General features: G+C 42.9%; 1 protein-coding gene across 1 annotated transcript; it reads right to left on the bottom strand.

Annotated features, from left to right (window-relative positions):
* Positions 1 to 527: 527 nt before the first annotated feature.
* Positions 528 to 4,753, bottom strand: LOC122542095 (uncharacterized). The gene has a single exon (XM_043679456.2). The coding sequence runs from the start codon at positions 4,570 to 4,572 to the stop codon at positions 1,687 to 1,689; it is 2,886 nt and encodes a 961-aa protein (XP_043535391.1). The 5' UTR covers positions 4,573 to 4,753; the 3' UTR covers positions 528 to 1,686.
* Positions 4,754 to 15,144: the final 10,391 nt, after the last annotated feature.

The following is a 15,144-nucleotide window of genomic DNA, read 5'->3' as shown; positions in this document are numbered from 1 at the left end:
AGGGGGAGAGTGGCCAGAGTACCTGTAAGCATTACCAACTGACCTGTATAAAGGGGATATGTTTCCTTTATTCGGGGCTCATTGGGCTTGACTTCACATGTCTGCATACAGGGTCGCCTAGCTTGTGCAGGCTTTAATAAACTTTAACTGTTTGCAGAGGTTGGTGTGTGCGAATTGCATCTTATGTGTGCAACCTCAGGAAAAAAACCTAACACTCCTAGATGATTGGCTGATATGAATGCAGGTATAACTATCTGCAACATTCTGTATATGTGCACTGGCCTCAGATACTGGGGCTGTGTTATTGCTGGCAGTTAAATCACCAAGTCAACAAATGGTTCAAAGTGCCATGTGAATACTGGTCTAGCCAGTGATGCCTCCTTGCCAAGAATAGACTTAAAAGAAGTGTGTCATAACAGAAAAATACAAGAGCATCAGTTTTGATGGTGAACAGCAACATGACATTCAAAACAAATGTTAAAAACAAAATGGTCAATTAAAAATAATCATAAACAAGAAGGTAACAAGATTTGGGTATTTAATGTGATAGACACACAAATAAAAAGACATGTTTGGATTGTCACATTAGTCACAAAGTAGAAACTTCCTGATATTGAGATATAGAGTCACCGAACTATACAGCCTGGAAACAGACTCTTCAGCCCAACCCAACCATATTAAGAGCAATAAATCTGTAATAACTCCGTTCTTACAATTTCAGATAAACAGTTTACAATTTGTATCTATAAGATATTAAAAATCCGATCTCTGTACTTACTTTCTGTAAACCTTTTCCCTTCTAAATTCAGGCATGTAATACATTTATAATGGGAGCTGGGCCTGGAGACATATTACAGGGAACTAAAGCCGTTTGCAAGTGGAATCATTACATTCAAAATATCCTTTCATATTGGACCTTTACAATCAACAGAGGAGATTTTCATCCCAATAGTCTGAGCTAGATTGCAAACAAGAGTAATTGAAAATGAATGGAATGCTAGCGTTTATCCCAAGAGAGTTGGAGTCCAAAGTGAAAATAAAATATATTTCAATTGTGCGGAGCCTTGGTTCCTGTGTTAGGAATTGGCAACTTCAATGGACGTCATGACCTTGGAATAGCTAAGTGCAAATTAACCAGAATGATGTTGCTGTTCAAAGGGTGAAATTATGAGTTTAATTTGATTTATAATCCTTCGAGTTTAGAAAGTTGCTGAGTGCTCTGATCTTGAAGTTTCCAATGGCAAAGAGAATTGAGAGGTACCCGGAGAGAAACAAGTTCCTTTACCATGGAATCTAAAACAAAAGGACAGTATTTTCAAATCAGAACTAGAGCATTTGGCAGTGAAGGAAACAGGAAGCACTTGTCTTCCACAAACCTGAAGCTCCATCTTCCAGATTATAGTGCAAGGGAATTCCATTGAAATTAACATGACTCAGATTTTATAGTCTTTTCTTGGTAAGAATATGATGGATTTGGATTAAAAGCAGGTCAATGAATTTGATGTACAGATTAGCCATATCTAATCAAAGGGAGGAGAAGGATGGAGAGGTTGAATTACCTCTTCCTGTTCCATAAATCAGATCCTGGAGGTGAGAGGTCAGCGATTAAGCCTGTAGGCCAGTTCCACAACAACTGTAATGTCGGTCTGATAATCCTGCCTGAGAATGATGAATTATTTCATGGAATTAGTTTGTGGACTGGGTAAGTTGAGGAATCGATTCATCAGAAGCTAGGCACACTTTCTTGAGAGCATCTCTTAACTTGATCCAAAAAAGCTTTTGCCCAGACTCATCAGCGGGCCAATTAATGTAGGTCTTCTTTCTCACCAGCTTACGTAGGTGATGGTAAGAAGAGAGCACATAGCCAGGGATCTCATCAAGGAAAACCAAGATGAGGACATCACTGTGTTCATCAAAGAGTCGATACAAGGCGACTTGCATCTCCATGGAGCACCATTCACTTTGAAGATAATTCTTGGAGATGATACAAATTGTCTTTCTGCTTTTGTAGATGGCATCAACAATGTTTTCCACAATAGGTTTACCCACTTCAAAGTCCCTGTGGTGGAAACAGAGCTTGTGAAATGGAGGCCCCTCATTCTCCAGATTGTGCATTAGTTGGTCAAAAACCCAAGCTTCATCCTTTGAGTTGTAGGATACAAAAGCATCGAACTTGTAGCCTTTGGTATGATTCCTCTGGAGTTTGTTTTCATGAATCCAAGCCTGGAGCAAGTAATATCCATAGTGGAAACTCCACTTGCCTTTCTGGTAGACCACAACTGTTACCATGAAAGCAAATATAACTGCGGCTGTTGCACAAAACACCACAAAGCCATCATTGCACACTGAGCTGTCAAACTCTGCAAAATGCTTTGTTTTCTTACCCCCACTGTCCACACATGGATACTGGTAGAAAAAAGCAACCTGGACACGGGAGTTAATAGCCCATTGCTGGAACCAAACATTGTCACAAACACAGGAGATGGGGTTAAATTGCAGGTTCAGATAGGTGAGATTATGCAACGGAGGGATATCCTTCTCTTTGATCACATGGATCATATTGCTTGACAACATCAAAGAGTTGAGGCTGGTTAGATTTTGAAAGAGGATTTTCCTGATGGATTCCAAGCCAACATTCTCCAGAATCAGATGTCGAAGATTTATCAGGTTGGCGAAAGTTAAGTGATGCATTGTCTGGAACCCATTACAAATATCACTCATGTACAACCTCTCTAGACTAGTAAGTGCATAGAAGGGTAGTGTATTGAGATTTACAAACTTGTTGTTGGATATATCAAGTGTCTTTAGCTGCTGAAGCCCATCAAACAGATTATGAGGTAACATGCTAAGACCAGATGACTCTTGAGATTGTAATTTTAGCATTTGGAGATTGTGAAGATAAATGAATGGAGGAAAATTTAAGGGACCGACATGAAAAGATAACTTATTGTTGGCAAGGTCCAATACCCTCAAGGATTCGAGATCTTCAAACATTTCTTGAGAAACTATTGACAACCAGTTTCTGTCCAGATAAAGTTTTTCTAAAGCCTTGAGTCCTTTAAAACCTCCTTTTTTAATATTCTGAATGTGGTTTCCTCCCAAATCCAATATAGTCAGATTAGAGAGGCTGGAATAAGTCTTACTGTACACAATGGGAATCCTGTTATTCCTGAGCTTCAGGGATTGCAGGTTTACAAGGTTAGTGAAGGTTTCATGAAAAATCTCTCCAATTGCATTGTTAGTGAGTGACAGCATTCTTAGGTTGGTTAGACCCACAAACGCAGTAATGTTTATAAAATTAATCTCATTCAAAGCTAAGGAAAGAAAGCGCAGGTTTTTTAAATCTTGGAATGCGTGCGATCTAATGGCAGAAATGTGATTGGATCTGAAGGTCAGATGCAGGATGTTCTCTAAACATGGACTAGATCTGTTTTCATTCATATTTTGCCATGAGCCACATAAAGAGACATCTCGAATTGAATTATGGTCAAGATTTAATACTTGTAGGTTGTTCGGAATATCCAAACTGCCAAAAATGTTTGGCTTTTTGATTTGATTGTGAGACAAATCCAAAGACAAAACACCCTGACAGTTGCTGAAGGCACCACTCACCTTATGAAGTCCATTGTCTTTCAGTTCCAATGCCACAATCTTTTTTTTCTGGATGATATTACACAGTTTCTCCAGTGTTGCTTTGTCATTCAGTGCCAGGTGTGACAGGGTGATGTTTGTCAATGGTGCATCCAAGTTTTGAACAGTGTAAATAATCCCATTCTTACCCAAGGGGTTACCTTGCACATTCAGGAAGTGAAGTCTGGTGAACTTGGGTGAAGTTAATTCCTTAGAGCTTGACAATTTGTTGTAGGATAAATCCAAGTGAACAATATTTGCAAAAAACGTGTCAGGTGCCTGGAGTCGGGAGATGGTATTATTGGCTAGAAGGAGGTGGGTCAGGTTGGGAGGGAAATGCGAGGAGATTTCTAAAGCACTGATATTGTTGTTTTCAGCATTTAGAGTTCTCAGACCAGTAAAACCGCTAAGAACTGCAAAGAAAGATGAAACATTCCTTAAACTGTTGAAAGAAATATCCAGAACACTCAACCTCTTTAATGGCAAAATACCTTCTCCAGAGAGACCAGTCAACTTGTTGTGTTTGAGGATTAAGTTGGTCAGGTTGGGAAGGGATTTGAAGATTCCTTGTCTGAGAGTGTCCAGTTGGTTGCAGGATAAGTTTAGCAGTTGGAGTTTGCTGAGTTTCCAGAAAGCCTTTGGGTGAATGGTTGTCAGATTATTATTGTCCAGTCTCAAAAGTTCTAGCTGGGTTAGATTTTCCAGACCTTGGCGATATAAAATCCTGATTGAATTGAAGGAGATATTAAGAACCTTGACATTTGTAGGAAGGTCTGAGACAGCCTCCTTTAGCTCTGAGATATTATGGTGTGTACAAGTAAAGATGTGCTTCACCAGTTTACCGACACAGTGTTTGAAAGCCAAGCAACTCACCCGCCTCAACTCCCCGAAAGCCAAGAGGAGCAGAAAGACTCCAACCAGCTGTCTCCCAGGACGAGGCATTATTCTAATCACTGCTTTCAGTGTCTTCAATCACACAGTTCCTCCTGGATTCTTTAGGTCAATCCTCGATTCAATGCAGTACGTTACAGGTTTGACATTTCGCAATATTGACTTGTTCAGAGTAACAGCAAGGGTTTGAACAATTATTAGAGTTTGAGAGTTCTAACTTTGCTTTCCTGTGGAGATTTATGATTGAGTTTGCATGCTCTGCACTGCTGAATGTGTTTTAACTGAGGCTGGTCACATGGTGTAATCAATATTCAGAGTTAAATGAGGAAGTTCTGCAAACAAACACTTATAGTTTCACTCTGATGTGTTTCATTTGGAGAAGTTTATTATAGTGAGGTTGAATAGGACAAATAAAAGCTAATGTTTCCTAAATCTTTCCTTGGAGTTGGTGCAGACTTGATGGGCTGAAGGCCTCGATATGATTCTGTCATGTGAGGCTGTCGGACTGGAGTCAGATGTAGGCCAGACCAGTTGAGGATGACAGACTTTCCCCCCTAAAGGGAATTAGGGAACCATATTTTTTAACAACAATATTGACAGTTTTACAGTCATCACTACTGTGACTATCTTTCAATAAATGAAAACAAAAGGAATATACTGGTATGGGAAGGAGATTGTCTAGCTAACAGTAAGCAGAGAGTCGGCATAAATGGGTCTTTTCTGGTTGGCAAGATATAGTGAGTAATGTTCTAGTGGGATCAATGCTGGTCCTCATTTTTTTTTACAAATAATCATAGAATCCCTTTAGTGTGGAATCAGGACATTTGACCCAATGAGTTCACACCAACTCCCTGAAAAGTATCCTAGCCAGACTCACCTCCACCACCCCCTCCCCCAACGACCCCGTCCCTGTAAGCCTGCATTTCCCATGGTCAAATCCACCTAACCTGCACATCTTTGGACTGTGGGAGGAAACTGGAGCATCCAAAAGAAGCTCGCGCAGACACAAGGGAGAATGTACAAACTCCACAAAGACAGTCGCCCGAGGGTGGAATCAAACCTGGGTCCCTGGTGCTGTGAGGGGGCAATGCTATGCACTGAGCCACCATGCCACCCCATTTATCATGAGGAGAATTGAAGCCAGAGGTGAGGACATTATGCTTCAGTTATACAGGACACTGATGGGACCACATCTGGTGTACATGTACAGTTTTGGTCTCCTTATTTAAGGGAGGATGTAAAAATGCTGGAAACAGATCTCAGTATTGTCTTATTAGGAAAGATTGTACAGGCCAGGCTATTACTGCTGGTGTTTAGAAGATTGATCAAAATATTTAAAATCCTGAGGGTCTTAACTGGGTGGATATGGAGAAAATGCTTCTTCTTGTAGGAGAATCTAGAGCTAGGGGTCTCTGTTTAAAAACAAGAATTAAAAACAAGAATTAAATCACATTTGCATCTGTACTAACAAATAATATATATAATGTAAACAAAATAACTTTTACATTTAACAAACAAAGATGGAGGTGAGATTTCTTTCCCCACAGACAGTTGTGAGCCTTTAGACGTCTGTTGCCAAAGGGCAGTAGAAACAGTATTGGAATATTTTTAAGGCAGAACTGGATAAGCAAGAAGGTGAAACGTGAACATTCCAAAGTGCCACAAATTAATTTCAAAATCCAATTCATGCTCACCAAGATGGCATAGCATTTGCCTTGCTGGGATCCAGGGAAATGTGCGAGATACTCTACTATTCTTTCAATAGTGGCCATGGGATGTCTTACATCCACCTGCGGGGGCAGATGGGTCGTCAATCTAGCTTCTCCATGAAAAGCAGTGCCTTTGGCAGTGCAACACTCCCTCAGTGTTGCCCTGGGAGTTGAAGAACCCCATTGTCTTTACCTGGACTGACATCAGGACGACAGTATCCAAGTCCTGTAACACCTTCCTAACAGTGGAATCATTTCTCCACCTATTTCTGCAATGATGTGTGGAGTTTGCACATTCTCTCTGTGTCTGTGTGGGTTTCCTCCGGGTGCTCCAGTTTCCTCCCACAATACAAAGATGTGCAGGTTAGGGTGGATTGGCCATGCTTCCCCCTGTGCAGGCTAGCCATGGGGAATACAGGATTACAGAGATAGGGTAGGGGAATAGATATGGGTACGATGCTCTTCTGAGTGAACTCAATGGGTCAAATGGCCTGCTTCCACTCTGTAGGGATCTATGATTCTATGATTCAAGAACAAGTTTCCCCGTTGTCTTTCCGGGAGGGATCCGTGATAGGCAATAAATGTTGCCCTCGCCATTGACACCCACATTTGAAGTTACAAACTGAGTTGTCAAAGTCTCAATCTGCGGACTTTGACTTTTCACTTTCAAAACATATTATGCTTCTACTGTTTCATAATGCAACCAGTGAGACGGGAGGAGAGTTTCCCCTTTTCAAAAGCCAAGTCTCATGCCAATAAAGATGGAGCTTCCTCTTTCTATTCTATTTACAAACTAAATGTCCAGAACTGGTAATGACAGATGAAACATATTTACACTTAGAGTGCATTTATAACTATGTATTTTTAATCTCTTGCAAGCATAAGCAGATACTTTCTAAACCTCCTTTCTTCCATTTTTAACTCTTCTTCTCAATATGCGAACTCCCATACCCAACAGCTGTCCCACATTAACATGTGTTGATCAGCAGCGTTCCCTCGAATTTTCTCTTTGGATGTGTGGGTCTCTGAGGTCCTTGCAATCCAGAAATCAATGCTGTGACCAGTGTACTGACACCAATCACCGTACACTCAATATCGAAGTGGCTGTGTGCATTAAAGGCAATTTTGTTGGTTAAGCCAGCGTTTATTGCCCATCTCTGGTTACTCCTGAGAAGGTGGTGGTGAACTGCCTTCTTGAACCACTGCAGTCCATGTGCTGTGGATTCATTGTACTGCTGGGGAGGAAGTTCAATTTTTTGACCCGATGATAATGAAGCAACAGTAATATATTTCCAAGCTGGGATGGTGGATAGCTTAGAGTCTATTTGGAAGTTATAGTGTTGACATATGCTAGCTGCCCTTGTCCTTCTAGGTGTGAATGTTATGTAATAAGATGCGACTGTTAAAGGAATCTTTTTGAGTTTCTGCAGTGCATCTTATAGATAGTACACACATTACCAAATTTCAATTTTGGAGGAGTGGATATTAAAGTTTAATTTGATGGACAAGATGTTATTAATGTTTATGAGTGAGATGATAGGTTCCTTTTCAGGTGAGTCAGCTTTCTTTATGTGGTTGGGATGTGTTCCCAGGATCTTTTAGGTCTTGTATTGGAAGATCTTATAGGGAGAGGGAAGTTGGAGCAGGACTCAGAGAACTGAATAGTTGCAGACTTCATGTTCAAAAAAGCAGACTTAAACATTGGAAAAGATGCAGAAAAATCACAGGGATGTCAGACCTGATTGGTTATGACTGGAAATAACCACTGAAAGATTGGAGCTCTTTTCTCCCGACAAGAGAGGTTGAAGGTTTTTAAATTTATAAAATGGTTCAGTAGGCTGGATATAGAGAAAAAATTTCAACTTGTGGAGCAGATCAAAGCTTGAGACCATAAATACAAAATGGTCACTAATAATTCCAGTAGAGAATTCAGGTGAAACTTTATTGGAGAACAGACCAAATGCAGAACTTGCAATCCCATGGCGTGTTTGAGGTTAATGGCATTGGTGCATTTAAAGGAAGCACGGTGGCACAGTGGTTAGCACTGCTGCCTCACAGCGTCAGAGACCCGGGTTCAATCCCCGCCTCAGGCGACTGACTGTGTGGAGTTTGCACATTCTCCCCGTGTCTGCGTGGGTTTCCTCCGGGTGCTCCGGTTTCCTCTCAGTCCAAAGATGTGCAGGTCAGGTGAATTGGCCATGCTAAATTGCCTGTAGTGTTAGGTATAGGGGTAAAAGTAGGGGTATGGGTGGGTTGCGCTTCGGTGGGTCGGTGTGGACTTGTTGGGCCGAAGGGCCTGTTTCCACACTGTAAGTAATCTAATAAAAGTGAAAGACAGAGCCATAGAGTCATACAGCAAGGATACAGACCCTTTGGTCCAACTAGTCCATCCAAACTTAATCCCAAACTAAACTAGTCCCACGCCTACACCTGCCCAAGTGATGGTCGGGTGAGATGAAGTAAGCTGTGTGAGAGGTAAAAGCTCTGTCATATAATTCCATGTCAGATCCAATCGTGACACAGATTGGAAGGAGAGTTGGAATCACCAGCATATCCTACTTTTCTGCAGACTTTGCATAATTTCCAATGGCCTGTACCAACTATAGCCACACAAAAGGCTGTAGAGTTTGCACTGACATTGATATCTGCCTCTGTACTGCGCTCCCTGACAGCTGCCATCTGTTTTCAAACACAAGAGGCATGCAGAGGTGTCTGACTCTGCTCTAGGTCAGGAAGCACCCATTTGTTGGCTGGAGTCTCAGGTTGCTGACCTGATGTCTCATTAATAAGACAGTCAGCTCTGGCAGCCTGCCAGAACAGCACACAGAGAACAAGGGCCAGGCAGGAGAGCAGCAAGATTGGTACAATTTGTACAGGCACTTCCCTGCAATAATTTGCTGTCAACCATGCTTCAGTAGGCAACACCCCAGCCTCTGAGTTGGAAGTTTATTCATTCAAACCTGCAGACATTTGAGGCCATAATCTAAGCTGCCATTTCAGTGCAATAGTGATAGAATGCTGCACAGAGGTGATGTCTGTCAGAGGAAATGTTTAACCAAGACCCTCTCTGCTCTGTCAGGTAGATGTAAACTATCCCAAACCATTTCAAAGAAGAGCATGGGACCTATCCATGGTGACCTTGCCAATATTTGTGCCTCAAACACTAGCACCACAGAATAAAGATGATTTAGATATCATTTCATTTCTTTTTGTGGAAGATTTCTTTGTGCAGAATTTGGCTTTAGTGTTTCTTACATTATAACTGTGACTGTGCAGCCAAAAAGGTGCTATAGAAATCCAAGTTTGTTTTAAATCTGAAATAGAGGCTTCAAGACGGTGGTCACTTCACCTTCTTTAGTGAGCTATCACTTGTCTGTTGTAATCAATTCCCTGAAACTTCCTCAGTCATACACTGAAGTCTCAGGAAGTCCATGTCGTTGTCCTGCAAATTGCTTGGCTCCTTGACTTTATTTGCCGTGTAAGCGCCTCTGTAATACTCCAATAGTTTATCTGCCAAGACTACATAAGCTTTTGTGCATGTCTCCTCACATATTAATTCAGATTTTAATTTGCTTTGTGTCATGTGTAGCACAAATACATTACTACCTCAGAAACACGCACTGCTGTACTTTGTGTCGCTGTCCTGCTACAGTGCTTTAGTGAGGTCACAGCTTGAATATTGTGTGCAGGTTTGGTCTCCTAGTCTGAGGAAGGACATTCTTGTTACTGAGGTAGTCGAAGGTTCACCAGACTGATCCCTGATATGGCAGGACTGATATATGAGGAAAGACCGAATCCACTGGGCTTGTACTGACTGGAAGTTAGAAGAATAAGGGCAGAATCTCATAGAAATATCTAAAATCCTGATGGACTGAACAAGCTAGATGCAGGTAAGAATGTTTCTGATGTTGGGGAATTCCAGAACTAGGGGTTACAGTCCAAGAGTAAGGGGTAGGGTATTCAGGACTGAGGTGAGGAAGAATTTCTTCATTCAGAGAGTGAAGAATTCTCTCCCACAGAAAGCTGTTGGGGCCAGTTCATTAGGTATATTCAAAAGGGATCTGGGCGTGGCCCTTTTGGCTAAAGGGATCGGGGCTGTGTAGAGAAAGTGGGAATGGGATACTGAGATTGCATAATCAGCCCTGATCATATTGAATGGTGGGGCAGGCTCATAGGGCCAAATAGCCTACGCTTGTACCTATTCTATTAACCACATTGCCCCTTCTCTTCCTCCACAGGCTTGCTATTCCTTTTCTCATGTTTGAAACTTTATTGCTGGAACATCACAGCAGGTCAGGCAGCATCCAGGGAACAGGAGATTCGACGTTTCGGGCACAGGCCCTTCTTCAGGAATGAGCAGAGAGTGTTCAGCAGGAGAAGATAAAAGGTAGGGAGGAGGGACTTGGAGGAGGGGCGTTGGAAATGTGATAGGTGGAAAGAGGTCAAGGTGAGGGTGATAGGTCGGAGTAGGATGGAGGCGGAGAGGTCAAGAAGAAGACTGCAGGTCAGGAAGGCGGTGCCGGGCTGGAGGGATTCGGCTGAGACAAGGTGGGGGGAGGGAGAAACTGGTGAAGTCCAAGTTCATCCCCTGCGGTTGGAGGGTTCCCAGTCGGAAGATAAGACGCTCCTCCTCTGACCGTCGCATTGTTGTGGTTTGGCGGTGGATGAGTCCAATGACCTGCATATCCTCGGTGGAGTGGGAGGGGGAGTTGAAATGCTGTGCTACAGGGTGGTTGGGTTGGTTCGTTCGGGTGGCCCAGAGGTGCTCTCTGAATCGCTCCGCAAGTAGGCGGCCTGTCTCCCCAATATAGAGGAGGCCACACCGGCTGCAGCGGATGCAGTAGATGATGTGGGTGGAGGTGCAGGTGAATCTGTGGCGGATATGGAAGTTTCCTTTGGGGCCTTGGAGAGAAGTGAGGGGGGAGGTGTGGGCGCAAGTGTTGCACCTCCTGCGGTTGCAAGGGAAGGTGCCGGGAGTGGAGGTTGGGTCGGTGGGGGGTGTGGATCTGACAAGGGAGTCGCGGAGGGAGTGGTCTCTACGGAAAGCTGATAGGGGAGGGGAGGGAAATATATCCTTGGTGCTGGGGTCTGTTTGGAGGTGGCGGAAGTGACGGCGGATGATGCGCTGTACATGGAGATTGGTGGGGTGGTAGGTGAGGACCAGTGGGGTGCTGTCCTGGTGGCGGTTGGAGGGGCGGGGCTCAAGGGCGGAGGAGTGGGAAGTGGAGGAGATGCGGTGGAGGGCACCGTCGACCACGTCGGGGGGGAAATTGCGGTCCTTGAAGAAGGAGGCCATCTGTGTTGTACGTATTTTGAACTGGTCCTCCTGGGAGCAGATGCGGCGGAGACGAAGGAATTGGGAGAATGGGATGGCGTTTTTACAGGGGGCAGGATGGGAGGAGGTGTAGTCCAGGTAGCTGTGGGAGTCGGTTGGTTTGTAGTAGATGTCCGTGTTGATTCGGTCGCCTGAGATAGAAACAGAAAGGTCTAGGAAGAGGTCAAGTATGCATCTAAATACCTCTCAGATGTTATGAGGGATTTTCCTTGTACCAACCTTACGTGCAGTGAGTTCCAGATTCCCACCAACTTCTGGATGAAAGAAAATGCCCTCACACCCTCTTTAAACTTACGTCCCTTACCTTAAATCAATGCCCTCAGTCACTGAGCTCTCCACTGAGGGAAAAGATAAAAATCACACAACACCAGGTTATAGTCCAACAGGTTTAATTGGAAGCACACTAGCTTTCGGAGCAATGCTCCTTCATCAGGTGATTGTGGAGGGCTCGATCGTAACACAGAATTTATAGCAAAAATTTGCAGTGTGTTGTAACTGAAATTATACATTGAAGAAGTGATTGTCTGTTAAGCCTTTCATCTGTTAGAATACAGTGATAGTTTCACTTCTTTCATGTGTAAATCACAAAACCTTTTTTTTAAAGTTGCATTCTCGGGTTAGCTGTTAACAATGGTGATAGCTAGACAATATGTTGAAGGTGTTAGCCCCCTGTGTTCTCTGTCTATGACCTGATGTTTAGATTGATTCTAATCTAAAAAGTGAGATAACAGAGTTTTACATAAATTCATGCAGTTTTTGAGCTCAGAGTTCTACATGAATGTATGCAATTTTTGAGCAAAGTGCAATGTAACTCTGCAAGTACAAATTCACCCCACAAAGTATATGTGTGCATGTGGGTCTTTGTCTGTCTGTGTCTGTCTGTCTGTCTGGGGTGGGGATTGTGAGTGTGAGAAAGTGTGTGTGTGTAGTGAGTGCAGAGTGTCTTAAGTCTATGAGGGGGTGCATGTGTGAGTATGGGAGTGTGTGTGTCTACAAGGGTGTATGTGGGTGTCTGTGTGCGCGTCTGTGTGTACCTGTGTCTGTGTGTATGTGAGAGTGTGTGTGTGTAGTGCAATGGTGATCACCTGTAATGTGACATGAACCCAAGGTCCCGGTTGAGGCCCTCCCTACGGGTACCGAACTTAGCTATCAGCCTCTGCTCAGTCACTTTTTTCCCTGCTGCCTGTCCCGAAGTCCACCTTGGAGGATGATCACCTGAAGGTCCGAGGCTGAATGTCCTGGACCACTGAAGTGTTCTCCAACTGGGAGGGAACCCTCCTGTCTGTTGATTGTTGTGCGGTGCCCATTCATCCGTTGTCGTAGCCTTTGCTCAGTTTCCCCAATGTACCATGCCTCCGGGCATCCCTGCCTGCAACGTATAAGATAGACAATGTTGGCTGAGTCACATGAGTACCTGCCATGTACACGGCGGGAGGTGTTCCCACGCGTAATAGTGGTATCTATGTCCACAATCTGGCACGTCTTGCAGCGTCCACCGTCACAGGGTTGTATGGAGTTGTCCTGAGAGCCGGGCAGTTTGCTACAAACAATGATCTGTTTGAGGTTTGGCGGTTGTTTAAAGGCAAGTAGTGGAGGTGTAGGGAAGGTCTTGGTGAGGTGCTCATCCTCATTGATAATGTGTTGCAGGTCACGAAGAACATGGCGTAATTTTTCAGCCCCTGGGAAGTACTGAACAATGAAGGGTACCCTGTCAGTTGCAGCACCTTCAACACCTTCAACATATTGTCTAGCTATCACCATTGTTAACAGCTAACCCGAGAATGCAACTTTAAAAAAAAGGTTTTGTGATTTACACATGAAAGAAGTGAAACGATCACTGTATTCTAACAGATGAAAGGCTTAACAGACAATCACTTCTTCAATGTATAATTTCAGTTACATCACACTGCAAATTTTTGCTATAAATTCTGTGTTACGATCGAGCCCTCCACTATCACCTGATGAAGGAGCATTGCTCCGAAAGCTAGTGTGCTTCCAATTAAACCTGTTGGACTATAATCTGGTGTTGTGTGATTTTTAACTTTGTACACCCCAGTCCAACACCGGCATCTCCAAATCATGACTCAGGGAAAAGAAATCCTTCCTATATATGCCCCTTAATTTTCTACATCGCAACCAATCCCACTGTCAGTTTCCTCTGCTCAATAGAAAACAACGCTAGTCTATCCAATCTCTCTATATAACTGAAGCTCTCCAGCCCAGGCAACAATCTGGTAAATCTCTTCTGCACTCTTTCCAGTGTGATCACATCCTCCTATAATGTGAATTGCAGAAACGTACACAACACTCTGACTGTAGTCTAACCAAAGTTTTGTACAGTTCCAGCATATACTTTTAAGAGTTATGCCTTGATTAATAAAGGCGAGTACTAGGTCTGTTTGAAAAGTGCCTTGGTGGAGTCTTGATCTGTACTAATACCACAAAGGTGGTTAACTGGAGAACACACTGCAGGCATTCTGATAAATTCTGTGGTTAGAGATGGATATGACTTATGCAATTCAACAAAATGCATGAGCCTGTTTTGCTTGTTCTCCCAAGTGATCCACTCTCATTGCTTTGAGTATGTTTAAGATTGAGATTGATATGTTTCTGTACATTAAAACCATCAGGTATATGGAGATAGTGCATGAAAATCATACAGAAGGAGACTTATCAGCTATTATCGCATTGAATGATGGAGCAGGTTCAAAAGGTTGATTGACCTCCTCCTGCTCCTATTTCTTATTATCCCTTTTCCTATCTACTTTCAACCCACTGAAGCAAACTGTAATGACCCAACTCTTCATTTGATTGAACGTACACATTCCAAATCGTTGTGACACAGATTTGGGATTTCTGATTTGAAGATTTATCCATCAGTGAGACCACAATGTTAAGACCACGTTTGAACAAAGGTTTCTCCCGCCAGCTACATGCCTATGGATTCTCAAAAAAAGTCCCAAAACCCTTCAGTACACCCCATCTCCATTACACTTCTATTATTAATTTTCATCTGTTTAGAAATGGTTGGCTGTGATTGAGGGAACTGGCATATTGTACAACCTTGGAGTCCCAATTAGTCAGAAACTGGGTTGCATGGGGTCCAACAAAGATAGAGGCATGACTTCACTCCCAACACCTCTATTCTTAGCATCCTCACCCCGAGTCTATGCTATGCAAATAAATGAACTGAGTCAAACTGCACTTTGATAATTGACATTCCTGTATTATTTGTTGAGTGTTTTATTTCTAAGCCTGAATTTTATCTTCTAGTTTTAATTATCAATGAAGGACCGTAGCAAATTATAAATATTAAACCCACATCAAATGAAACAGAATCTTTGGGTATTTTCCTTAATTTTACAAAGTTTTACAAAAGCACAATTTGTTGTGTGAGAACATGTGTTTGCATGAATGTGTGTGTATGCGTTTTTGCCTGTTTGAGTTTGTGTGACTCTGTGTATGAAGATATGTTTGTGTGTGTATGTGATTGTGTGTGTGTTTGTGTGTGTGTGTGTGTGTGAAGGTGTTAGTGTATGTTTGAATGATTGTCTCTATTTGCATGTGTGTACATTTATG

The sequence above is a fragment of the Chiloscyllium plagiosum genome, unplaced genomic scaffold (genome assembly GCF_037043375.1).
Source record: "Chiloscyllium plagiosum isolate Xiang-an unplaced genomic scaffold, Cpla_swu_hap1 HiC_scaffold_33, whole genome shotgun sequence".
NCBI classification, from domain to species: domain Eukaryota; kingdom Metazoa; phylum Chordata; class Chondrichthyes; order Orectolobiformes; family Hemiscylliidae; genus Chiloscyllium; species Chiloscyllium plagiosum.
The sequence above is the reverse complement of the archived record's forward strand: the minus strand, read 5'-3'. Positions and strand labels throughout refer to the sequence as shown.

Coding starts and splice junctions, on each gene's coding strand:
- LOC122542095 (XM_043679456.2), bottom strand. CDS start 4,572: ATGCCTCGTCCTGGGAGACAGCTGGTTGGAGTCTTTCTGCTCCTCTTG.